General features: G+C 41.6%; 1 protein-coding gene and 1 long non-coding RNA gene across 2 annotated transcripts; one reads left to right on the top strand and one right to left on the bottom strand.

Moving 5' to 3' along the window:
* Positions 1-838: 838 nt before the first annotated feature.
* On the bottom strand, positions 839-27,413 carry Upk1b (uroplakin 1B). The gene is made up of 8 exons (XM_020176536.2): positions 27,244-27,413; positions 15,991-16,078; positions 14,798-14,998; positions 12,571-12,645; positions 11,801-11,923; positions 8,023-8,202; positions 3,796-3,879; positions 839-1,753 (listed from the first exon to the last, which is right to left on the bottom strand). Exons 2-8 carry the CDS (start codon positions 16,057-16,059, stop codon positions 1,703-1,705), a joined length of 783 nt encoding a protein of 260 aa, XP_020032125.2. The 5' UTR covers positions 16,060-16,078; positions 27,244-27,413; the 3' UTR covers positions 839-1,702.
* On the top strand, positions 14,971-27,294 carry LOC141423245 (uncharacterized). The gene is made up of 3 exons (XR_012447955.1): positions 14,971-16,336; positions 18,525-18,677; positions 21,005-27,294. It is a non-coding gene; the product is annotated as an uncharacterized lncRNA (long non-coding RNA).

The following is a 27,413-nucleotide window of genomic DNA, read 5'->3' as shown; positions in this document are numbered from 1 at the left end:
GAGCAGGTGGGCCACCTGCTCCTGGCTGAGATCCAGTCACAAGGGGAAAGGCATTTTACAGGCAGAGAGCATTTTGGAGCTTGAAGCCCTGGAAGGCAAGGCAGGAGTGCAGCCGGTGAAGTGGAGAACCTGAGGACACTGGAAAACCAAGTTAGTGTTGAAAGCAAAAGGCCCCAGGCCCCTGAGAATATGAAAAGGGAGATAAGAGTTTAGTAAGCTCTACCCTTCTCCTTTTCCTAAAAGACCACTGAGAAACTTCTTAGCCAAGTGTGGGTGTCTTTTATCCTGATACCCCAAGATATCTTCATCCTGGAGAGACAAGGAAAGGGAGCTGGGGGTGGGGCAAGCTGGCTTTAGATACCAGTCCTGGGGACCAGAGATCAGGCACCTGCCACAACTTGGCTACCAGGTGCCCCAGAAAGGTGTGCCCTCTACTCCCTCATCCTGCCCCTGCCTCAGCACTCAGCCCAATTCACAGGAACCTGACTGGGCATGGATGGGGCTGTTGTTTTTGTTTGAGTTGGCTGTCCTTAAGTGACATATGTTTTCTTCACAAGGGACACAATTGGGCTGTTGGCGTCAGAGAGGTGCACATTGTCTCCAAGTGCAGGAGGAAAAGGATTTGAAGAACATTAGCCCCACCTGCACTTCTGCGGTAAGTACAGCAAGAGTGAAAAGTAAAAGTTAACATTGAATTCCAGTCATTTCCCTTCCAGCAGAAACCTGCAGTTCCCATCTCCTCTATTTTAATTCCCACACATTAGGCTCTTTTGTTGGAAACCCCATTTTGCTAGACTCATAGGACCAAGTATGACACTGATAGAAACAAAAGAGAAAGAACACTTGTAAAGATCTCTTTATTTATAAGATTAGACAAATAAATGGAGAGTTATAAGAACTTCCTTCCTGACCATAAAGGGAAACACAATTCAGAAGAGAAATATTTTGACAGCAAACAAAATTCCCTATAAATCACCCATTCTAGTAGCTGGCCTGTGGCTCACCTGTTTGAAAGGCTTTTCAAGTTGACACCACTCAGGACAAAGTCGGAGTCAGTATATAAGGCCCCTTCTACGTCCCCAAAGTCCACATACTTTTAATTAATGGAAGATTGAGGTTACTAAACACAAATCACTCTGCAGGGCATTAGAAGAAGTTTGAACTGTGGTTAACTAAAAATCAAGAATTGTTCTAGCATCAAATGAATCACCATTCTCTGTCCATAGGAGCCACCATGGAACAAAAGGCAAAATGTACATTTCAGCAATCTTTTCCTTCCTTCCCTCACCCAGACAATACTGAGATAAATGGAAAGGTTTCTTTTAGAAAACAGTGAGAAACACAGGCTATTTGCTATTCAGATTTGCTGTTTGAATATAGGCCTTGCTTACTGTGACAATACAGGTTCCTTTGAATGTCAGTCAGTATGCCCCCAAGTTAAAAATAAGCAGGGATGAGAGTATTCTCTACTTGCCACATTTTCTGGCTGACAGTCCACAAAAATGTTGCAGAATCCTAGATGAGGATGAAAAATACTCCTGAGAATTGCAAGAGCCTGAAAGCCTGCAGGAATTCTGTCTACACCCTCTGACTTGGTGATTACGTCGCTGCAGATCCCCATGTGGAATGTGCGGTGACAGCAGGTTCTGACACCAAATCCACAGTCCCTGGAGGAAGGAGGTGTGGTGGTGCCACAGCACGCTTAATATTCAGTTCTGCTCCAGTAGAACATGGTACCCAGGAGAACCCAAAACTAGAATAAACAAGGGAAAAAATAAATAAGAAATTGTTTTAGAAGCAATCGTTTTAGAAACAATTTCTCCTACTTGGAAGAAAATGAAGTTATGTTCACTAATCTTTAAGAGTAATTTTTCCTTAATCAGCGTCTCTGGACCAGATGTGAAATTGAGTCCATCCTGCTCCAAAGCATTGCTTATCACCTGTCACTCAGAGCAACTTCCTAGTCCCCACTTTCCCACCCTACTTCCCATCCAAGACTCTCTGACTTCTGAGGTGGCTCTTCTCACTTTTGTGCTAAACTAGATCTGGCATCTACTCCCAGGGGACCCTAGCCACATTGCTTAACTTTCCTGAGCCTCAGTTTCTATATCTGTAAATTAAATACACCTTCTCTACCTACCTCAAAGCTAGAAGAGTGAATGGGATGATGAAATAATAATAATTGAGTCTAATATGTATTAGAACTTATATGCGCCAGGCACTGTTGCTTCCAAAACCCTTTGAAGAGCCCAAAGCACCGATAAGATAAGTCAGTTACCTAAAGTTAAGGACTAGTAAGGAGTTGGGCTCCAACCAGACAGTCACCCTCAGAGTTTAACTGATTAAGGGCTTAAGGAAAGCTCTTTGTGAGCAGCAGTGAACTGGTCGTGCCTCAGGGCTCCTCTCACTACTGTTCCTAGTCAGACACATTGGCTACCTACCCAGCTACTGTGGTGAGGATTTCATATTAAATGTATTTGATATGGTGTCTTGTCCATAGCAGATTCTCAATCTCCCTGGAATTTCAAGGGAAATTTACTATATTTTGAATCCATTGGATACTCGTGGAAATATCTAAGATTACAATTAGCCTGCAGTTGTAAGATACTTGAAATTTGTTAAATGTTATCCTACACTTCCTGCTAATATGACAGGAATATAAACTTCCCTGTTAGTCATCTTTCATTCAACAAATTACTGAGCCCTTACTATGTGCTCTCCCAGCACATAGTATAAAGAACAGTTGGTTCCCAGCCTGTGGCAGGGTCAGTGCCATTACAGGGAAATAGCTCCATGGTAGAGGTGAGAGGCATGCACAGAGTGTGTCTAGGAAGGTGGATTGAGGGATCGTAAAAGACTCAAAAGAGCTGATTCCTCTCTCCTTCCAGCCTCACTCAGTTTACCACCCCCTTCCCTAGGACTTCTCAAAGTATGTCATGCAAACACTGGTTCAGAGATCCAGATGTCATAAATATTTAAATAATACACTCTTATTTGCATTTTCACCATTTTTACATTGGCACTGATGGTGCAAAGACAGTGGAAGTAAGCCTGGTAGAGTCGTAGCAGGATCAAGGCAGAGGCACTAAACTGTGTTAGGAGTCACTGTATTCTTCTCTGTTGGGCACTTGCAGTTTAAAAAAAAAAAAGCCAGTTTTACTTGAGATTGTCCTTAATGAAGCAATGAGAGCTACTCATTTCATTACATTTGAGCTTTGATTACACATCTTTTTAGTATTGTGTTATTACAAGAAGAAAGTATGCATCAAGCAGTGCTTTTGTGTACTGAAATATGGTTATCTGGAGGAAAAGCACTGGTGTAGTTGGTTGTTTTAACTCACAGCCAGGGCAGAGAACCAGAGCTCTGACCTCTTGCTGCATGTGTATCAGGTACAAAGGGCAGTGGGAAGTGAGGGCCTGGTGCAGGCTGCCCTTTGGAAGGGGCTCAGTGAATAGGTGTTGGGCAGGAACCATCTGGATAGTGAGAGGACAGTCCTTGAGATCTAGTTGTAGTGAAAATGAGACGTGGAGACCTGAGCTGCAGGTTGGAGCTCAGTAAGAAGTCTATGCCAGGGAAGGAGGCTCTCCAGTCCCTAAGAGGCAAGTGCGTTCCAGGCAGTCTGGTTTTAGAGAGCATCCTTTCCCAGCTCAGGAGGCTAACTCCGCCCATACCTCAAGGGAACCTACCATCCTTGTTCTGGTGTCAGGAGTTTCCTGCTAGCTTTCAGTTATGAGGGTTGGTTTCCAGATTTTCTGGTATGATTGAGGGAACCAGTGGTATAATAAAATACTCACAGTCCAGCAAAGAATGGCAAATCCAAACCAGGCAACCCCCCAGGCCTGTCGGTTCATTGGTCCAGAGATCAGTTCATAGCAGCCCTGGAAAAGGGGATGATTCACATTGATGTGAGAGGAACAGGAGAAAGATGTAAGAGGGAAAGCAGAATCTTATTTGGATCACACCCTCCAGAGTCCATTTTACAACTAGGCTATTTCCATATTGCTAGGGACAGTCAGCCACTAGAAGTGTTTTGCTGAGAGAACATACAGAATACTGTTGAATAATTATTCTATATCACATTTATTTGTCTTTATCACTTAGTCTCTCTAATAAAAGTATATTTCAGCATGACATTTTTTCCTATGTTGAATACATGGATAATGCACTCAATAATTTTTCCCTCTCAAAAGATTTTCTTGGTGATTTGAGAACAGAGTTACTTTTTTATTTGTTTTTCAGTAAAAAATGGTTCTGCTCCATGGAACCAGAGGTCTTCTGTTGCCATTTAAAAATAATTATTAAGGAATCCCTATGTCATACTCCCTAAAGTGTATAATATACTCTCTAAATTCAAATATAACTTGACATTATATTTGAACATACCTTTATCAGAGTCTAGTGATGTCTTGAAGAGCCATGGTAAGTGTGTATGAATGAGTGATTAATTAATTAACAATTAATTAATACTGTAAACATTTATATGTGGCACACTCTGTCCTAGTCACTATGCGAAGTTGCAGAGTGATAGATACTCTGGCAAGAGCTACCACCTGAACCACCCTACCTGTATAAAAGCCCTGGGAATGACAGAGGAGATGTGTGATAATCAGGGGTGACTACACTGACCAGGAAGTCCTGAGGCAAATGTCCTAGATTTGCCAGCAAATGTCAGCATTTTCAGCAAATGTCCTAGGCTGACTATGAAGATTAGGCTACACCCAGTGGCTACAGGTGGCACTTAATGTTTTGTTCCCTACCCTTGATAATCAACACATAAGTCTTCCCTTTTATGTCACAGGCATCTCCATTCACCTACATGCCCAAATGAAAAATCATGGAATTATTCTTAACTGTTACTTCTTTACTCAACATGTACACTTCAGCAAATCCTTTTGTGTCTATTTAAAAATTACATTCCAAATCCAATTTTACTTCTTCTTGTACCACTTTGGCCCATCAGGCCCTCACTTGAGGATTACTCCAATAGCCTCCTAGCTAGTCTCCCTGAGATCTGAGTTCACATACAAAATCCAGATCTATCTTTGCCTTCTAGCCATCTCCCACTGGCCTTGTCAGACTGATATCCCTGATGGATGTCCAAAAATCTAAGAGCATTCCCATTACAGGGCCTGTCCAGTTGTGTTTCCTTTGTTTAGAACTCTTCTCCAAGTGTTGGGGTGGGGAGGAACATTTGCCTAGCATGAGTGCCTGGGTTCAACCCCCACTACCACAAAAGAAAAATAAAACATTAATGTATGCTAACTCAAAAATAAAATGAAATGAAACAAGAAAAAATACTTTTGCTTATTTTTGGTCATGGCACTTATTGCTACCTGGACTTTTGCCATGTTTTTCTTGTTAGCATGTTTATTATCTGTCTTCCACACTAGAATGCCATCTCCACGTAGGAAGAGATTTTATTTTGTTCATTGTCAAATCTCTAGAACCTAGAATAAGTGTCTGGCACACAGTAGGCATCTAATAAATATTTATAGAATGAATGGGACACGATTTTCCCTCACCCCTCTATAAACTCTTGGCAGACCATCCTTCTACTTTTTGTGGAACATGAGATTTAGTAATTGCTACAAATGGCATAATTTACAACATACTTGGTAATTCAGCCAACACTCCTACCTTTCTGAAATCCTGAGAGTGACCACCCATCTAATACTATATGTAAGAGCTCTCCTATGCCAGGTGCCAAGTACTGCACTGCGCATTTACCTATGGAGAGAAATGGGTTTTGCCTTTATGGAGCTCACAGACAGAAGCCCCAGTTTTTGAATCTCATGAGTGAGTTTTCATGATGCTAATCATTTTATTAATGCCTCAGTTCCTTAGGTCCATCATGTTATTTTTGAGATGTAGTTATCAGAATTTGCACATAGCATTTATGAGGCTGATGGAGCAAATATATATAGAATATATATTTGCATCTGACCTACTATGGGAAACTGTTTGATTTCTACCATTATTGCACTTACAATGGCTTTTCTAATTTTGTTTATTCCTCATGATGGTAGCAACACATGTGTGCACTATAGATCTTCAAAAGCTAAAATATGGATTTGACATAGAAAACCATCCACCTCTTCATTCACCTACCCACCAAACATTTATCAATTGTCTGCTTTTGTACCCGGTGTTGTGCTACATACTGAAGATACAGAATTGAATAACATAAAGTCCTTAAGAAGTATAACATAATTCTTGGAGGTGAATGATAAAATAGGAGCAAAGTACTGTAGGTATTGCGGTGGTCCATTTTGCCTTGTGGCAATGGATTGGTGGAGGAGGCTCAGCAGGAATTATAGGAATTCTGAGTCAGAGAATGGGGGACCACAATAGGGAGAATCAGGAAGGATTAATAGATAAAAGATTATGTTGAGGGTGAAGAATTAGCGAGATTGAGGATGTAAGAGTAGAGGGAATCAGGGGCAGAGGAAAAAACTTCCGAATTCAGGAATCTGGTGGAGTAGGGCTGAGCGAAGATGATGACCTGTAACTGGAGTTTGGCAGCTAGTAGAATTGTCAGGTGAGGCAAGGAACTGAAAAAGAAGCTGTTGGAAGGGTGGCTAAACTGGGTGTAGAGGTCCCAAGACTGTGAGTGGACAGATCTGGTTTCTATCTTTCCCTCAAACCTCATTTATCTCAACTGGAGAAAACCAGTTAGATTTGTTCTCATGACTAGAATATTGTATGTTCTAGGGAAAAAGTGCCGTTGTGAATTAGATCATATGAAAGGTGAGTGTCCTTTTTTTCAAAGAGGTAATGCAGTTTGTACACAATTACAATCCAACCAAGATTGGGTTGCACGAGCCAATTCCAGTGCTGAAATACTGGAAGCATTTTATTAGTCGTGAAAGCGATAGTTGTTTCGTACTGAGGTTCTATGCACCAAATTTAATTTTTATAGCAGTCTGAATAGAGCTGATTAGAACAATGCCAGTATAATGTTGCCATAAAACTAAATGAGGGTTGCTCTGAACACTGTGCAACATCCTGTTTGTCACTCCTCATCCTTCCTGGATTGATATCTTCAATCCTGGTGTGATACCTGGCCAGGGGTAGTGTGAGGGTTGGCAGTGCCATGTCTGTCACTCCAAACGTGCAGCTTGTACCATTTATTCCCATCCTAAAGGGCCTGATACATCTCAATTATTTCAAAAACTGCCATACAACTAGTTTTCCCAAAGCAGCACACAGCATGTCAGTGCACAGTGTTGGTGGATGCTGGCTACAGTTATGTGGAGGTGTTCACCAGGGCTTTTGGGGGAGGATTACCAAGCATCTCTTGGCTTGGAGTCTGGAGCCAGAGTGCTCAACTCTAAAGCCTGGCTACCACTTATTAATTGCATAACCTTGAGCAAGGTACCAATTTGTATCTCTATGTCTCAGTTTCTCACCTGTAAACTTAGGGATCATACAGATACCAAGTTTTGAGCATCAGAGGCATGAGTGCATGGATGGCTTTTTGTAAGAGCTCAGTAAGTGTTTCATGATCATCATCAGATCAGCAGTCTGGAAAACACTTTTTTTTTTTTCAAACACTATCTGTATATAAGTCGTCTTTGACTCAAACTAACATAATAACATTTTATTAACACTGTCCTGCCTCACTTCTGATAAGAAATGTGGATGCCTAATTACTGCCTTTACCCCTGGCAACTGTCATTGCTTTGGAATTGGCAAAACAATCTTTTTGCACATCATTGCTTCCAATTTGCATTTTACAAATCATTACTTAATATAAATGTTTCTTGAAGAGCCAGTTTTAGACATATAAATCACCTTCAAGTGAAACTTTGCTATTGCAATTTTCATGTTCTGTTAATTTTATGAAAATGTAAGTTTCCCTGTAACAGTTCTAGATTAGCACTCACAGTTTACTAACAGGGAAGGAAATAATTAACATGAGGTTCAGCAGAATTCCTTACCGAGAGACCATTACTTACAGTCATCTGTTATTTAATTCACAAAGAGCAGAAGAACCAGGTCTTGGAGGGGAGGGGACTCACCTGGCTGTGATAATAACCGGTCACACCTAGTTTGCAAGCCTCCACGTTGAGAGGCTCTTTGAGGTTGTTCATGACACAGCACTGCCGAGGCCAGGGGTAGTCGGCATCATTATTCTCTGTCCGGAAGGCAGACGTGTATTTCTGCCAGTCGGAAGGGCCATTTACACCACAGCAATGGTCCTGTTAGGAGATAAGTGATATAAAATTCTCCTTTATGGTCCTTCCTAGAGCCATCAATGTAGCAAGTGAGACTTTTTTGAGAAAGATGTGGAAAGTATACCATATCTTATGTTTACTAAAACAATCCCCAAACCAGCGCTGAAGGTTCTGTTAACTTACATTTTAGCGTCTGAAAAATATTTTTCACATGTACTACTGTACTAGCCATTAGTGAGCATGTGATTTAAACTCTGTAACACTCATTCCTTAACTGTGATGAAATTGGGATTTGAAGTCAGGGCTTTGCACTTGCAAAGCAGGCACTCTACTATTTAAGCCACAAGTTCAGTCATCCTTAACTATAAAGTGAGGATAAATACAGTGTCTGTCTGATAGCCTTAAACTATAAAGTGGGATAAATACAGTATTTACCTTACAGAGTTTTTGTGAGGATTAAATGAGTTAATGTGTTTGGTGCAGGACCTGGTTCACAGTAACCCCTTAATAAATGTCAGTTAATTCATACTAATATCAAGATACAATAATATAAGAGAAATATATGTTTTAAGATCACATCTGAGCAAATTTAAAAGCAGAAAGTTAAAAATTTTAGAGGTGAAGAAGTTATGAGTAATTATTCTTGTTTTACTTTTCCTATATTTTGACATTTCCTAGAGTAATTGTAAAGGGAGAAGATAAACTGGAAAAAATGTAAAAACTTGATGGCACACAGCTATACCTCTTTATAGGAAAGGAAGGTCAATTTATACATAACTGATATCCTTATACTCTGTATAGAACTGAAGACAGGATGAGGTAATTCATATCACTTTCCTTTCCTATCATAAGTTCTTTCTTCTCTACTCTCATCTCCCCCTCTCCCCTTCCCCCTCTCCCCTCCTTTCTCTCCTTTTCTCTGTTCTCCTTCTTTGGCAGCACTAGAGTTTGAGCTCAGAGCCTCACATTTGCTAGGCAGGAGCTCTACCACTCTACCAGCCCCTTTTTACTGTAGTTATTTTTTAGATAGGGTCTCACATTTTTGGTTGGGGTTGGCCTCATACTACAATCCTCCTACTTATACCTTCTAGTAGCTGGGATTACCAGGGAGAACCACTACGCCTGGCTTGTTTGTTGAGACAGGGCTGCTAACGTTTTTGACTCCTGTGGAGCTGGAATTATGGGTGTGAGCCTCTATGCTTGGTAGTGCTATCATACATTCTGCCACAAAGTTTCAAGGGAAGAAGTGAAGCTACAGGTATCTCTCAACTTTTAGAATAAGTATATCTAAGGAAACTTGATAAAAACCATCTTTAAAGGATACCAAGCTTTTGCCATTGGATTATAGGAACTATCTAACCAGGAAAAAGTAATAACTTTGTGTTTTAATCTGAGCATTCTAGGGAAAAAGATTAAGTTGAGGCAGGGTTATTTAAGAGTAGGATTTAAGTGGGGACAGAGAAGAGTTAAGGGTGCAGAATTGAGCTTGGTAGGTCTCCAGCATTGACTTGGGGAAAAGGGCGAAAATGCAGTAAAGGAGTGACCAGTGTGACAAATGCTGATAGGATGTCAAGTAAGATAAGGACAAGAACTTGACCATTGGGTTTGGCAGGATGGTGGAGACTGATAACTGTGCTAAGGGTCATTTTATTTGTGTGGTGGAGTCAGAAGCCAATTGTTACTGAATGAAAGCAGATGAGAGATGTGAAATGGAATAGCAGGTGTGGACATCTCTTTATTCTTGCCATGAAATAGAAAGTGGTAGAACAGAATAGTGGATGAATGTTGGGCAATGGTTTTTTGAAAGGTGAACAATTAAGGAGTTCTTGCAGGCTGAGTGAGGGAGAAGCTGATGAGAAGGGTAAAAGCAGGAAAGACTGCTGGAGCAAAGGAAATAGAATGTAGAGCAGAAGCCAGGGCCTCAGACAAAGGACCATCCATTCATCATAACAAGAGAGAAGGCAGAGTACAGGAGCAGAAGAGTGTAGCTGGGCAGATGTGGAGGTGGAGAGATAAGATGGTTCTCGCTGAATTGCTTCTTTATTTTTAATGACGTGAGGTAAGGCCATCAGCCGGGAGTGAGGGTGAGGAGGGATTTTGCTGGTGTGAAGCAAGGAGACAGTATGTGAAATAGTAGCAATAGGGAATATGGGAATTTTCTGGGAAAATATACTAGGAAAATTTAGAGCATTCATTTGAGCTTTATGGTCATAAATATAAATTTGAATGATCAGTATGGTTATGTGACTTTTTCCAGCAATGGCTAGCTCTGGATGTGGGCAAAAAGTTGTATAAGCCATGGTGGGCATTGGTTAGGGAAGACTGAGGAACGGAGGTAGGTAAGGGAATAAAGGAGGCTGATAAGGGAATGATGATAAGTAGAAAAGAAAGAGCATGAAAAGGGTGAGGGAAAGTGAAAAAGTGGTCAATAAATTGGAAGTCCTAGTGGAGTAAAATTATTGGGATAGGAATATTAGAGTAAGTGAAAGAAATTATGAAGATAGTGGCCAGAAAGTGGGACTTTCTTGGGTGGCACAGTTACTAGCTATGGCCATGAAGAGGTTGGCTGAAGTGAGGTGGAGGAAGAATCTTTGGGATGGAGTAGGACAGGAATTGAGAGACCAGATGTTGTCTGAGTCATTTATGTGGATGTTGAACTCTCATCTAATACAGGGTGGACAGAAATATGAGGGAAGAGTGGATAGTGAGTGAGATCTTGAAGTCCCTAATGAAGAATGATGGGATGGAAGGTGATAGAAATAATCACAATAAAGAGGAATAGTTGATGATGTAGATTGATGATGTGGACTTCAGCTGTTTGAAGGAGGAAATAAGGAAGGAAGGAGAATATGATAGCCAAAGCGAGCAAGGAGGACACCTAGCCAATTTTCAGGTCCTATGAGGTATGAGAGAAAAATGAGAGGGTGAAGGCCACCAGGAGACAGCTAAGTTTCCAGTGAACTGACAGAATAAAGACAGAGCTCAAAGAAGGAGTAGAGGCCATAAGAGGTTTTCTGGTTATAGAATGAGAAATTGGTGGTAGAGGGTGGGAGCAGGGCGACTGAGGAGTCCTCTTGGGGCTATGTGGAAGATAACAATTTGTACACACAGGGCAAGATGAGGGTGGCATTTTGAAGCGTTGGTCTTCTTATGGTATTTGAGATAAACCTGGACATGTGGTGTGATCACTAGTTAGAAAAAAATGGGTGATTAAGTCAAGTCACAGCTCCTGGTCCTTAGCTGAACTGACTCTTAGGAGATGTAAAAGGGTACCAAAAAAGGCAAGACAGGCAGTAATTGCCATATGAGTTCACTCTGGTGCAGAAAAGATGTTTTTTTTTTTACTGTAAAGAGACTTGAGTTCTAAGAGGAAGAATGTATGATCAATCTAAACTTCTTTAATCTAACCCCTTTAAAGGTAAGCTAATCAACCTCATGGCTTGAAATAAAATATAGGTCTAGGGGCCCCACTGAGTCCTGTGTATAACATCCTCCCACCTTGATACAGGCAGAGATGACTTTGCCTGTATCTGTGTCTTTCTGAAGGAAACCTTGAGGCATTGACTTCCATCCTCCTCACATGCCCTGGTAACTGGCATCACCCCAGGACCACACACCTTACCTGGAGCATGAGCCTGTCCCAAGTTTTGGTGACCCCATTGTTTTTCCACTGGTCATCATTGCTTGGAGGACTGTTGTTTTGGTACCTCACCAGCATCTGCTTCAGGAAGAGGTTGGGTGTGAACTACATGGGAGGAGACCACACAAAAGGGAGAGTTAACACACTACTGCCCAAAGAGGGAAAATATTTTTCTCTGCCTGTTTCTGAGGACTCTGAATATTTTCTTGGAGCAAAGCTACACTCAGAGGCACCAGGTACAGTTGGCCAAGGCTGCCTTATGTTGGCTGAAGTCCCCATATAGGTAAGAGACCTCTGTCTTAAAAGAAACTACTCTATGTCCAGGATGGACAGATGTTGTAGGGCAGCATATGCTAGGAAAACAACAAAAAGAAGACAATGATACTTCTTAGATGAAGTAGAATATGTATCATCCCACTGGAAGGCTACGGCCATGGCCATGGCAGAGTGGTGATGAGTGTAAGGGTTACCAGCTTGGGTCTGGGATGTCAGGATGCTTGGGCTCAGAATTCTTTCACTTTCACTTGCCAGCTGTGTATCTTTAAGAGAGCTTTTTATATTGCATTTTTTCACTCATAAAAGGAGAAGTGATACTGCATATTTCTTAGGTTGATGAGTATTAAATAAAATGCTGTATGTCTTAGTGCACCTATTAGCATCCGTAGCTCATAGAAAGGGAGGCTATTATGTTATGATGATGAAGGTGATTTATATTGTCATTTTTGCCCTGTGCTTTTTGGGAGTATACTCACAAAGTCACGTTGTGTTGCTGCTGTGACACAAGATGCCACTTCAAAGCCATAGACTATAAACATCAGAATGAAGTACTAGAAAGGAAAGAAAAGAGAAAAAAAGGATTACAGCTGTTCCCAGAGGGAGGCTTCCCTAAATGGTTTTTCAGCACAGTCGTCTAAATTTTATCATCCAATCATGCATGGAGCTATTCCACAAACCCTCTTTGATCAGCTGCTTGGATGAGAACTGGTGCTAGGTGCTAGCTAAACCCTGGTGCTAGTCAACTCAATTCTCTGCTTTTCTCCCAAGAACAGTGGCCTTTGAATACAGGGTTCTGTATTCAAATCTAGTATCCTGAATTTTAACTGGGAAAAATAAATACAAGAGAATGAATCGATCATGTGTATGCACATGTGTCACACTCAGTGACAGGCAAGAGAGTCTTACTCTGTCACACATCATGTAGAACCTTATAAATCCCTGCTAATTGGAACAAATTTCCTTTATGATTGATTTGCTGGCAATTTAGAATCACAGAGCTAAGAAAAAGACAAGCCAGAACACGTTTAACACCAGTACTTCCTAATCAGTATGCAGACTCACCACAGAGGAGCAGGCACCCTTCAGACACACAGCGACTCACTGGCATGCTCCTCTCGTACACCCCTCACTCTAGTGAGGGGGACAGAGCTCACTGTGTGGTGTCGTGTTGTTACATGTGTGCACGTGGGCACATGGCTCTGTGCCCATGAGGCATGCAATGCCTCCACATGACACTGTTTCTGTATCTGGCTGGAAAATAACTGAACAGCAAATGGACTCAGAGTCTGGCTGGGGAGGTTTGTAAGAGTTGTCTTTGCTTTCCTCATCTTTGCACATGTGCTGTTGGTCCTTGTGTTGTTCTTGGTAATGGGCACCATGGTTGGAGTCAGTGGGGAGCAGGAATAGGAAGACTGTCCTCCCTCTTTGAGGGTGGGGGCTCTCTGCACAGTGCTCCCACTATTCCATCCAGGAAAGAGCTCTGGCTGCAGTCAGGAGGCCTTGAGAGGCCCTGCACATTCTTCCCTGTATTGCCGGCTGCCTCGTTCTTGTCAAGAGCTTTGATGGCTCCTCTTGCAGAGCTTCAGAGCCCCTTGATCACACCCCTGACAAGAGGCCAGATTTCAGGTGCCTCTCCATCAGCACCTCAGAGAGGGCACTGCTCCATCTCATTTTCTCCCCAGCTCATTTCTCCTGGCTGTGTCACACACACAGGGCTAGCCCACAGTGCACCTGGGATGCAGGGGAAGGTTGTCTTTAGGGATACCTGCTTCTCCTCTTCCTTTCTCCTGATTCTACCCCACCTTCCCAAAGAGGGAACATTTGCTCTGGCACTAACTCTCACTAGGGAAACAGACAAGGTAAATTGGGACAATGGTTAGTTCAGAGGAAAAGTCAACAAGCCCATTAAATTACTGGGCTTATTCTATAGAAGTGAAACTCTGGTCCTGCAGCATCTGGGTAGGAGAGGTCTTTCATCGGTAGGGAGGTTTTGTGTGTGTGTGTGTGTGTGTGTGTTCAGTTCCATCAAGTCCTAACATAAGTTTTCTTTTTAAACCTTTGCTGGCTACAAATTTGCTTCCATCTGCAATGGCATGTCACAATCTTGCTGTCTGTGGTTTGGGGACAGAGTTAGAGCCTGTGCAGGCAGGTGCAAGTGGTCAGTTGTTCACAGTTGTGTTTTCTAGGGTCCCTGCACAGCACAATGAATGACAATGTGGAAAGTGCAGGCCATCGTACAAAACCTATCAGCCTTGAACTCAAAAATCTTCCAAAAGGCCTATGCTCTCTGAAAAATTCATGCCTACTTTGTACTTCATATTCTAATGTATCAATGCCTAATTAATATTAAAATATTTAAAAGTATGTCTTATCAAGAGAAAAATCTAATAAGTACATGCTTATGTACAAGTTAGATACATGTAGATGCCAGCTGGAGAAACACATTTGGAAAATACTCAACTGGGTCACCTATAGGTAGTTCTCCTTTAGATTCTCTGTACAAGAATCTTCTGGAGTTGCAATGGTGGAGGGCCTCCTTGCCCTCAGGATCTCACTGCAAAAAGTCTTCCCCCTTTCTCACTCCTCGTCTAGAATACTCTGCTCCCACCTACCCACTGAAAACCAAAGAATTGTGCTCAATGAAGAAGAAAGAATCCATCAAAACTTGTCCAGGGAAATAGCTATAAAATTGTAAGGTCTTACTGCCAGAAGAATCTTCCTGTTGGACTTCATGGTGCCCACAATGCCTAGAACAGACAGACAGAAGAGACAGATGCCAACAAACATGCCAATCCAGGCGGCTCCATAGATATCATCATTGTTGGTGGCTTCAAGCAGTGGGTAGAGGCCATGTTGGTCAGATACAAAGAAGATACATTCAGCGGTCAGGGCGATGCCACACATCTGGAAGCAAGGCAAGAGTGGGCCATGTCAGGCGCAGGAGCACAGCCTTGGGAAAGGGGATGGGGGAGGGTGGATAATTAAGCCTGACACCTTCCTTGCACAGGCTTTGTGCAACTGACTTAAATTCTTCATTGCTAGGAAATCAAACAGCTGTTTTCATGCTGCTAACTTCTTTATACCTTCTGCCTTGGATACCTTCCTTCATATGTCACTCTGTCGCTATTTAGGAAAAGACCTGGATAGTTACAGACTATCCATAAAGTCCTTGGATCATGAACCACCTAGACGGTGCCTTCTTTCATGAAGGTTATCCCCAGCTCTATCCCACTGCCTCATCACTCACATTTCTGTGTTATAATACTCGATGTGGCTCTTGGCAGTTGTCTTCCTAATGCCTGTATTTCATGGATAAATAAAATTCGCCCTGAAAGATGACTCATTCAGAGCCACACAGGGAGTCAGAGGCAGAGCTGGATCAAGGTTCAATTTCTTGACTCCCAAACAAGACCTCTTCCCCAACCCCATGCCCACAGAGTTTGGCCTCTGAGCTACTCTCACATCCTGGTACTGGCTTGTGTATAGAAGAGCAAGAAGATATAAGCATCTGCTTCAACAAATTTATATCCCCAGATCAAACCCAAGGTGAAATCAGAAAGAGCACCAAGGGGTGTTTGTGTGTGTGTGTGTGTGTGTGTTAGGTGTGTTTGGACATGACCACAGTGGATATGACTCCTATGATTCTTATGTTTTAAAATAACAAGGCAAGTATCTATGTTTTCCAACCATGGTCCTCTGATACCTTACATAGTTACATGTGATTGTTTATATAGTTAAATTCTACCTGTCATATTTATTAACACATTTCTAAAAATGAAGGAAACATAGGGAACCAGTAATGGTATCATTATTTTCCTCAAAACTCTTATTTTTGATTAATCTAAAATCATGCTTACAGGAAGAGCAGAAGCTTCTGAAAAATACTCATTACTTACACCAACAATCACATTTCCAAATATCAGTAGGCCCTGGAAGCAATGAACAGTGGAATCATCTTTGGCCATCTTCAGGATTTCCTATAAGCTAAAGACACAAGTTAAGAATACTGCAATTAATAGGTGCAGGTAACAGACACTGCTATAATTTTCACATAAATCATGACATTTTTGCCTTTTTGTGTCCCAGAATCCAAAGCAAGGTCTTAGTAATGGAGGAAATTTGATTACGGAGATAAGAAAGCACAGTAATTTTATGAAGAAGGAAGAAGAGGAGGAGGGAAGGAGAAGAGAAGGAGGAGGAGAAGGAGGAGGAGGCTTCTAGAATCTGTTCAGTGTCTTTCAGGTAAGGAGTGTACCAGGTACATACTTCTGAGAGATGAGCCGAGGCCCTGCAGGGTGAGCAAGTACGTAAGAGAAGACATGAGGTGGTGATGACTGGGCAGAGCTGAAACACACTAGGGTCAGGGCAAACTGAAACCCACAGGGGAAAGCAGAAACTTGAAGGTGGGTACTATGCGGACTGTGGGCTGCTATTAAAAAGCATGACTTCTTGAATATATTGTTGGCAAATATCAAAGTTCTTGTCATAAAAGAGGGGAAGAGAGAGAAAAGGGCATTTAGTGCCTTCTTTATGCCAGTCTACCAGGAACACAGCTAAGTCTCATAACCCAACTAGGTAGAAAAAGAAAAGAGAACAGGAAGCTCCACTTCTCAGATCAGGAAACTAAAGTTTAAATTGGGAACATAAGTTCCCAGGGTCAATACAAGCAACAATGGCAGAATGGGGTAGTGTGAGTCTCTGTGACTCCCGGGGCCCTAGCACATCCCTGTAGCTCACACTGGCTTCCAGAAACATCTACAAGGTTTAGTGCCACAGGCAGCAGAACATGGGCCTCTCACTTTCCTGGGTGTTATCTGGAAGGAACAGCCATTTTGGCTTCTGCATTTGAAACAGCTTGAGAGAAGTCATCCTCATCTCTCAACATTTTATTGATAAAAGTAATTAACCCATGCATGCTCTAAATTGAAAGGTATCAAGTAATTCAGTTTTTATTTTGAAGTAGTCAAAGATAATGTAAGGGAGAGAGTTGTATGCTAGAATTTTGTGCTCGAGAAGGGAAGCTATGTTCCCAAATAGTTGTAATGCATATAGTGAGACTCTAAACATGGTGGGAGCTCTGAGAGGGGAAAGATATATAGGAATCCTTACCAGATATGTACAATTTTGATTATTAGAGATGGCAATGTGTAGGAGGAAGGTGGAGTGAGTGATACTCCAGAGACAGGGAAAGTTAGGGAGTAGAGACATACCAGCAAGGTGCCCACAAGATAGCAAATTAGTCAGTTTGTCCGAACTCCTGGTTTGTGGAGGGGATTGGTGGAGGCAAGCCTTTTATTTTCCTCAGGCCCTGCCAATTTTTAATTCTGTAGTTGTACTATAATATACACATTAATAACCTTCCAAGTAATTTAATCTTCTCTAAATATTTTCCCTTTTTTATTTACCTGGGAAGCTATGGGAATTTAAGGAGTTAAAATTTGTGGTGCTTTTAGCTCAGAATTTGGCACATAGTGGACACTTCATCAATGTCTGCTGAAGGAATTGAAGAATCTGGGCCATTGTTACATAATGATTCCTGTGTGGAGTTTCTGTTTAGAAATACCATTTGTTTCTGTCCAGTGATTGTTGCACAATAGACCAAGTAGAACCTTAACCTTGACAAGCTTAATGTACTCTCCCCACCAAGGGAAAATCTTACTCATGTAGCCAGATCTGTCACATTGTGATGTTCATTACTGGAATGTACTGACCTTAACCCTGACCAGTTGGATTACTCTCCAAACTAGATTCACAAATAAATTGACTGTGAAAGATAGAAGTTCAGATAACAGAAGCACAGAGAATAAAGGGTAACTGTCTGGAAAGGCCAAGTTCAGCAGCACCATTGTACTGAGTATTCACCCACGTTAGGTAACATCCTACATATGGTTTAAGGTGTGACTATACAGCATTAATTTAAAGCAAAATTAACCATACATAATAGAATAAAGGGGAAAATAGGAGGAGGTTGGGGGAAAAGGAAGGGGTCAAGTGGACCCTCAACAAGGGCCTTTTATTGATCCAGAAAGGAGCTGACAGGACCCTGAGCAAGGGATTTGTCCCCAGTGACTGTGTCCCGTAAAACACATGCTTTTCCAAAGATGACTGTGCCACACAGGGTTTTAAAAGGTGGGAGAGAGCAAACGAATACTCCCTCTCATGGGCGAATTCCAAGAGTAAGCATTAGGATGGGAAAGTGCAGGCCAGAGAGGAAGAAAAGCAGGACGGAAGCAGACAGGACCCTGGTGTAAGCAAGAAAAGCATGAACGAAACCTAGATGGGGACATAGCAAGAAGCAGCAGGGAGGCGACCCAGCTGTGGGCTGGCTTATGGATGGAAGGAGTACATTGACCAGCAAGATATTCTGAAATTGCTGTCTATTAGATGTTTTCTCTTTCTTTTTCTCTAAACATTCTCTCTGTCCCTTTAGGCCACTGACATCAGTGACACACTTCAACTTAGAAAGCCACTCTTGTTTTCCAAAATAAAAAAAGTGATGGAAGCTGTCATCTAATAGACATCTACGGTGCTCTCAGTGCTATTAGGCACTTTGTGTTTATCTTCTCAACAGACTGAGAGATGGGTATGTCTGTATTTTTTTTTCGCTATTGCTTCTGTACAGATTACCACAAACTTATGGCCTAAAACCCCACAAATGTATAGCCTACTGTTCTGGAGGGCAGAAGCCTGAAATGAGTGTCATTGGGTCAAAATCATGGCGTCAGCAAGCTGCACTCTCTGTAGAGGAGGTAGGAATCTGGTTTCCTCCATTTTGAAGATGCAGATAGAGAGGCTTGGTGAGATTAGTTTGCCTAGGGTCACATTGCTAGAAAGTGCAGAGGCTGAGGTTCAAATCCAGCTCTGCCTCACTCAGATCACTCACTTAACACTGAAGTTTATAAAGGCCTATCATACCGTTTATTATACGTTCAGTAGAAAAAGAAACAGTTGGCTTGTTTCCTTGCCAACTCCAGAACAGAGGGAACAACTGTATTTTTTCTGCTCAGAAGATTCTAGCTTTGCAGAGGTTGGAAGCACCAGGTCTTTCTTTACTCATGTCTCCAAGTTCTTGTCACCCTAGCCCTTCAGTGCTGTTCTAATTACATGCACGTCTCTCCTAAACCCAGTGCACACCCACACTCTTCCAGGAAAATCTTTTCAGATGAATCCCAAAACCACAGCTCTCCTTACCTACTCCCTGTGGTCAGAATTTGTGGCAGTAAAAGGTGCAATGTGAAGTCAACAGGAGAGGCAGCATTTCATAGCCTCTTTGGCCACTTGTGTTCTAGGCTAGGTTGATGTTTGTGGCATTCCCCAGTAAAAATGTCAAGAGGAAGCCAAATGTAGGTTTCCTGTAGCTCACAGTGGGGTCTAATGGCTGTAGTCTGAGAGTGGCCATGCTAGATTTGGCATCAGAATGCCAGGATTCCTGTCCTAGTATTGCTCTATCAAGAGTTACTCTGGAACTGGGAATTGGTGGCTCACACCTGTAATCATAGCTATCTGGGAGGCTGAGATTGAGAGGATTGTGGTTTGAGGTCAGCCAGACAAAAAGTTCATAAGACCTCCATCTCAATAGAAAAAAGCTGGGCATGGTGGTGTGAGCTTGTCACTTTTTGTGGAAAGTGCAAAATAGGAGGATTGCAAAAAGCAAGACCCTATCTCCAAAATGACAAGAGCAAAAAGGACTGGAGGTGTGGCTCAAGTGGTAGAGCACCTGCTTAGCAAGCATGAAGCCATGAGATCACAACTCAGTACTGCCAAAAAAGGAAAAAAAAAAAAGTTACTCTGGGCAATGATCCTCTAAGTGTCTACTTCCTCATTTATAAAATGGGTGGAACACAACTTGTTTGATGGGATTGATCACCCAATGAGATAAAAAATGCAGAAGTGACTGGCAAATGCTAAGACTATTTACCAACATGAGAAATTATCAATACACAGAGGATATTTGGGGAGGACAGGATGTTGGGTTATGGTTTTGCTTTATTCACCAGACACCCATGGGGCATAGGAAGGAAGTTCTAATGGTGACTGGCACCACAGTCAAGGGCTCCTAGTTTGAGGAGAAGCAGCTTTGTGTCCTCTTTACCTCTGTTCCCTGCCCAGGGGCTGCTCTGCTGGAGGGGCCTGGATTCCTTACATACAGCTACCCACTTGTGTTTCTTTTTCATTTTCATGGTTGGTTTTATGGGTTAAAGAAATCTCTGGAAAAAAGAGAAAAAGCTTCCCAGTTGTGCTTGGGTGTGGCCAGAGTCAGGTACCAAGTTGCACGCCCTTTGGGAGGGCCCTCTGCATTCCTTCAGCATTCCTGAACAGTTAACTGCTGTCACTGCCCAGCTGCTCTGAGGCCTCTGTTCCAGAGGGCAGGGGATGCAGAGATGACCTCCGAGGTTTCCCTTGTGCTGGGACTGCTTTCTTTGTGACACAGAAATTACTGAGAGGACTCTGCTCTGCTCCCCTTTTGCAGTCCTTCTTCTTGGTATCAGCCTATGAAGGGCTTTCTGAATGTATGTGTCCAAACACAGGCTGTGGGATCCTGTTATCTTTGTTCTTCCAGGTCCAAAGTAGCTCAGTGCCTGACATGTGGTGGGCAATCAATTATTTTTCTAAATAAAAATAGATAGATGTTTACTTAAATGAATGAATGGGTATGCATGTTAGTAGTTTGCCTAGAGCTTGTATCAGAACAGATTAGGGAGTATGGTAAAGTAGAAAGAACTTGAGCTTTGGAAAGATCTGGTTTGAATCTTAGCTTGTGGCAGCAGGAAGTTACTAAATCTTGGTTAAGTTTCATCTTTAAATGGGAATAGTAATACCTAGCTTCAAGGGGTATTGTGAAAATATATGTGAAGTTCTCATACAATATTATTATCTAGCTAATATTAATTTTCTTTGCTTTTACCTCAGTTTCTCGAAGCAGACAGACCAGAATTAATAAGCCGAGAAAAGATGAAGGCACCTAAAGCTGTGACTGAAGTTTTTAGAAATCAAAGGCCTATGTTTTCAAAGGAAATATGGAAATATGACTTCAACATGGAACTCTAACACATAAAAACAGATCAAAATGGTGCTTCTTTGGGTGGAGTAAGAGTGGGAAGCCTGGGCTCTCAGAACACCCCCTCACCCCCTCTCCATTTCCAAACCACATAGCAAGCCAGAATGGTTGGAATCAGTGTTGTGGAACTAATGGAAAAGAAAGATATAGGCAAATGACTGAGCTTAAGGAGTTAGAGACACTTAAGAGTCAAGTTGGAAATTCCCAGTCACAATGTATAAGTGGGCATTGCATAATGTCTGTGTCAAAGAGATACCCCCACCCCCATTTTCAGTGGTAGATGACCTGGAAATGTTCCTGAAAAATGGAGTGAACTTGCTTCCAACATACAAGCCAGAGGGATATCCAGGAAAAATTTCTCTCCTGTGTCAAGGGTGACATGATTTCTATGAAGGCTAACACATGCCTGAGAATAAGATTTCTTTGACATTGACAAGGTTCCATACTGATACTTATTTTTTTAAAAAGACATATGAATTTGTTATCTTCCAAGAGAGGACAGGCATGGAGAAAGAATGAGAGGGAGGGACCAAGTGGCACTTCTCTACATACAGAATGGGAACTCTTGCTCTCTGATGCCTGGTAGTAGTTGTGCCTCTTGGATTTTTGTCTCTGCCCCTTCCTGATGAGGAAATATTGTAGTAAATACCTTGTGATAGTTAATTTTATGGTCAACTTGGCTAAGATATGGTGCCCAGGTTTTTTTTTTTTTTTTTTTTTGTGAAATATCAGTCAGTCTGGATATTGCTGTGAAGACTTTTTTTTTTACATGTGAGAAAAATTTAAATCAGTAGACTTTTTTTTTTTTTTTAAGATAGGGCTTCTCTATATAGCCTAGGCTGGTCTCAAACTCACAATCCTCCTGCCTCAGTCTCCTATGTGCAGGAGTGACAGGTGTGTGCCACCATGCCAGACACATCAGCAGATTTTGAGTAAAATGGATTAACCTCCATAACACTGGGGCCTCCTCCAATCACGTTAAGGCCTTAAATCCAAACATTGTTGTTCCCCAAAGATGAAACAACTCTTTCCTGAGACTGGAAACCCTGTCTCAGTCTGAGAAACCCTGTCTGAGTTTTCAGTCCACAGATTTTAGACTTAAGACTGCAACGATAACTTTTCTTTTAGACTGCCTACCTGTTGCATAGATTTGAGATATACCAATCTACAAAACTCACATGAGCCAATTCCTTAAGATAAATCTTTTCCTCTCAATAGATAGGCTATATGTCCTATCTACCTGTAGAATATGTATATATATGTTCACATGTATTATATACACATATAAGATCTCTCTCTCTCTCATCTGTTCTATTTCTGTGGAGAACGTTGACTAATACACCCTCCTGATTTGGAAGGATGCATATTTCCAATAGAAGCTAAAATGATCATTTTCTGATGTCTCCTTAGACCCCTCAGTCCTTCCTTCTGATTTCCATGGCTGGCCACTAACTTCTGGCCCAAAGGAATACAACAACTTCTGCTCCCATCCCACACAGTGCCTCTGGTGTATAAATGTCCTACAGCACTTCCATCTACTGTGACAACATATTTTGATGACAAAATTGAGTATCTGCAAGGTGTTTCCTAATTTGAGGAAAAGTTACTGGTCAGAATTTGTGATTTTAAGCATTTTCCTTTCATAAATTTTCTTAATGCTAGGTGCTGTTACTACCTGTCTATGTTAGGATCTAGTTTGTAGAATAAATGTAGGTCCAAATGCTCTACCTCATTATTTTGAGTATTATCAATACTTTGTGATGTTCCACAAACATAAACAAGCCTTTTAAGTGCCAGCCATGTAATCAACCTTGAGACATACTGTCCTAAATACAGCTCTGATTTTTATATCACTCCTCTGCTAGCTAATCTCCAATGGACCCCTGCTGCCTAAATTTAAAGGCAAGTCCTGCACAGCTCCTAGCTCCCATGGGCTCAGCTATGGGCTCCTTCTTGCTTCCCATTACCAATCAACCACACCATCCAGACTTCTCTGTGGCTGGCCAGTCTCTTCAAATCCCAATCTGCTCCTGTCCCATTCTGTGGTGCTCAAATTTGAGAACTTGACTTTTCAGTTCTTGGAGACAAACCAATCACTTCCCTTTTCTTGCTGGCTAGACTCACCCATCTCTTTCTTCTAATCAGTGGAAGAGAGCTGGACAACCTCAGAGATAACAGGTTGTATTCAAGACAGTACCCAGCCAGTTCCAAATGACTTGCCTGTCCCCTTGGTGTCCTGAGCATGCCTGTAAGTTGTGCATAGGTTGTTCCTCCCTTTGGAAATCCTTTTTGTATTTCCACTTATTGAGCCCTTTGCCATCTTCTGAAGACATGAGAAACCTCTTCTTTCTGCAACTCTACCCTTGTCCATAATTTTCCTTCCCTCCCTATGTCCCTCGCTCCATCCTTGACAAATGGCAGTGCAGGGAGGTAAAAGCATGTCCCATTAGGTGGATATGTGTGTTTGGTTTTTCTTGCCTCGTAGCCTCTGCCACAACCACCTTTACCTGTTTGCTTAGTAAGTTACTTTGAACCCACCAAAGAACAGATTGCTGTACATTAAAAAAGCCAATTTGATGAAGAATGGTATTAAAAAAGATTAATTGTGACTCCTTGAAGTCAATGACTATTCTCTTGGTGGTTTTTTTGTCTTACTAAAAAGCTATGTAAGTAGGGAGGAATTAACATGTCATTTATCCTATGGCCATTATTGGCCATGTATTCATTCATGGTGTGATAGACTCTCAGCTCTGGCTGCAAACTTAGGTGCTCTACAGTCAACCTCCACATTGTACAGGTGAGGAAACTAAGAAAGAGAGAAAGGGACTTCTTCAAGATCATCAAGATTCAAGTGCATGTCTCCTGACTCTTAAGCCAGTCTTATATTGAGTTTTCACTACTTTTTTTTTTTTTTTTGGATTTGAAATTTTATTTTATTTTTTTTTTCATTTTTCTTTTATTATTCATATGTGCATACAAGGCTTGGTTCATTTCTCCCCCCTCACTAATATTTTTTAAGACAAGAAGATATCACCTCCAGTTATGTCTATCTAGAATTAAGAAACTCCCAAATCCCTGCCCTTGAGTCTGCTGACTTTTATCTTACAAGTTAAACCATTAGGGGAAATCACATAAATAAAGATGGCAGAGAAAAAGCCTTCTACCCTCTCCCTGTACTCAGTCTTCCTCATTCTTCACCCTAGTTTCTGAAATGCCACAATTACAAAATCACTTCTTTGCTCCTGATTAAAGTGCAAATACATATAAAAGAAAATCGTCAAGTCTCAAAAGCCATCAATGTCCATGCCTTATTGTAAATTTTCAAAGGGAGAAGGAAGACTTTACAGAAAAGGAAAGAGACCCAAGCAGAAGGTAGTACCTAAATAGACAAACCTCCTGGGGCTCGGGATGTAGTTCAGTGGTAGAGTGCTTGCCTAGCATGTGTCAAGGTCCCAGGTTTGAGCCCCAGCACTAAAAAAAAAAAGAGAAACTTCCTTATTCAAGATTTAGGGTTTGGGACCAGGCAGGTATGTAAACCCAGCACTTGGAGGTAGATGCAGGAGGATCATGAGTTGGAAGCCAGCCTGTGCTGCATAGCAAGACCTTGTTTTAAAAATCAAATGGGGTCTGACTCCTAGTGATCTGATGTGCCCTCCCTTCTTGCCTGCCCTTTCACCTCATGGTATGTAGGGACTAGTTCAAATATATGATCTTCTGAAGCTTCCCCATGTTATTCTAATGCAGCACTTCCCTCACATATACTAAATTTCTTTAGCTGGCTGGGGTAGAAAGGAAATTAATGGATGAGGTGAATTAAAAAAGTGGGAAGTGACAGTGGCAAAGAGCAGAGAGGTGATTGCCACTTTAGAAGTGATATCACACCCAAACAATGTATGCACATATGAATAAACGAATAAAGAAAAAAAAAGAAGTGATATCATCGCAGACTGAAGTGTGCAGCTTACCTTAAATGTTTCCCATGTACAGGAAGACCCCTGTGAGCCCTGCCCCATGGAAAAACTTCCCAGCGACCTGGCACCATGATGCCTTACTCAGATTGCTCAACACCCTGAGACTTTATTTGCTTTGAAAAATACTGATTTTTAAAAGGCTAGAGATGTATTTTTTGTGCCTTCTTTTAGTTTGTTTTCTTATAAATGTTATTCATATCCAGAATGTTGATGTTTCTAGGCACATTGAATAGGTTTAAAAACAATTGCTCACTAAACAAACCAATTTGCAAAGCAGAAGAAAGATGTGAGACTCACCCACCAAGCATGAGATCATTTTTCAAGTTCATTACAGAAACTTCACCCAAATTTCTGTACCAGAGAACACACAAACCACACCCCAAACTCTACTCATACTAGAGAAATTCATATTAACAACAACAAAAAAAAGAAATAGGAGAGGGAGAAACTAGAATGCAATGTGCTGTCACCCTAGCCCTGACCCTGACCCCCAGAACAAGAGCAGACAGTTGCATGACTTAAGAGTCTAAAGATGGGTGTGGAGATTTTAGATGATGACAAGTGATAGTTTGCTTAAATAGAATGGGTCCCTGACAACAATGAAGAGAGGAACTTATTTCTGTGGCTGTGACCTTCAGAGCTCACCATACCCACTTGGTTTTTTGTTTTGTTTTTTTTCTTGCTTTAAAGCTCTGTTGACCAGTATGGTAGTTAGTATCTACATGAAGCTATTTAAAGTGAAATGAATTCAACTTGATACAAGTAAACATCCAGTTCTTTAGCTGCTCTAGCTATACTTCAAGCATCCCATAGCCCTGTGGTTTTAGTGGGACTTGTCTAGAGCATTTCCATCACCATACAAGGGTGTATTGGATAGCACTGCTCTAGATCCCTGTGACCCCATGCCGAGCACCATCATCCACCACCAGAAATGAAGGACTAGACGTATCAGTGGCTCAGGTGCTCACAGGTGTGGGCAATGGCAGTGAGCTGCCCCACACCAGGGCAGGAATACGATGGAGAATCCTTGGGGGAGATGAGATCAGGTCACCCTCTCACAAATGTGGTTTCCATCCCAGGTAGGCAATGGTGGCCCATCAGGCTTGTGGGCAACCTGCATGGCCATTAGACCCAGATTCCAGTCCAGGGTATGCCAGATTCTGGGGTTCATTGGTATTGGCTCTGGTTGGGCAGGAGAGGTTAAAAAAAATTCTGACATTTCCTTTGAGTGACTAAATGGTGTCTAAGTTCCACTTGGTATCTAAAAGTCTGTAGTCTTCCCAGGTAGTTAAAAAAATAGATGAGTTGATTTTTAACCTATTATAGCAGACAGCAAAATAATCTGCTGTAAGCAAAAAGAAAATGATTTTTCTCCTCATTGAAAAGATTAATCAAAAGGACTATTTCCTCACAAAATTTGAAAACTACGTAAGTTATATATGGAACTAAAATAACGTATATAATAAAACCTCAGTAAGTTCTTTCCTGTTGTGTTTATTAACTCAACTCAGGCAAGAAATAGTCAATAGGCATTGTCTTTAACTTTAAAAAGACATTAAAATTAATAAAAATACCTAAATGTCTTAAAAATCTTTAAAACTAGTTAGAAGTGGGGTGTTAGGCTTATAAACATAAAATAATACTAGCATTATTTGAAACTTATTATTTGAAAATTGTATTTTGTGTAAAACTTATTTTGTTAAGACAAAAAAAACCCCTATAATTAAGACCTGCAGATCTTGGTGGATCAACTAATTGGTGAAGAGTAAAAATAAATGATATATAAAAATCACATTGTGTAGATAAAGCTAATTTGTTGACTTATGTCAACTGACACATTTATTAAGCAAAACTGTTTGCAGAAGAAGAACCTAGAGTAAATGACTTCACAAATCCCATTAGAGTTGACAAAAGATACCTGACCACAAACCAGGAGGCTTTCTTTCTGCTAGGCAGATTATTAAGAACCCGACCCAGAACAGTTACAAGATCATAAATTATGAAAAGGGACAAACTCTATTATCAAGAATGTAACTTCCCCCTTTCCCTGTCATCCCGCCAGCTTCGTTCCAACCATGGAGGGTGCAGTGGCTTCCGGGGAGAGAAGTCAGTGTACTCACAGCGCTGCCTCCTCCTCCTCCTTCTCCTTCTCCTCTTCCTCTCACTTGCCCACTGCGCAGCGTGCACCAGCCCAGCTGCTTTTCTACCCTGCAGCAATCCTTCCAGTCCAGGGGTGGGGGGTGAGGGGGTGATCTGTGACTGGGAGGAGGCACCTTACATGGGCTGAGCC

This window comes from Castor canadensis, chromosome 5 (assembly GCF_047511655.1).
Source record: "Castor canadensis chromosome 5, mCasCan1.hap1v2, whole genome shotgun sequence".
Classification (NCBI taxonomy): domain Eukaryota; kingdom Metazoa; phylum Chordata; class Mammalia; order Rodentia; family Castoridae; genus Castor; species Castor canadensis.
Note: the sequence above shows the minus strand (reverse complement) of the source record. Positions and strands in the feature narration are given on the sequence as shown.

Bases quoted from the DNA above. Each gene is read 5' to 3' on its own strand.
- Upk1b (XM_020176536.2), bottom strand. From the start codon at position 16,059: ATGGCCAAAGATGATTCCACTGTTCATTGCTTCCAGGGCCTACTGATA. The intron at 14,999-15,990 runs GTAAGTAATGAG...CCTTGCTTCCAG, and splicing joins TTGGAAATGTGATTGTTGGT to ATGTGTGGCATCGCCCTGAC. The intron at 12,646-14,797 runs GTAAGACCTTAC...TTTCCTTTCTAG, and splicing joins ACAGGAAGATTCTTCTGGCA to TACTTCATTCTGATGTTTAT.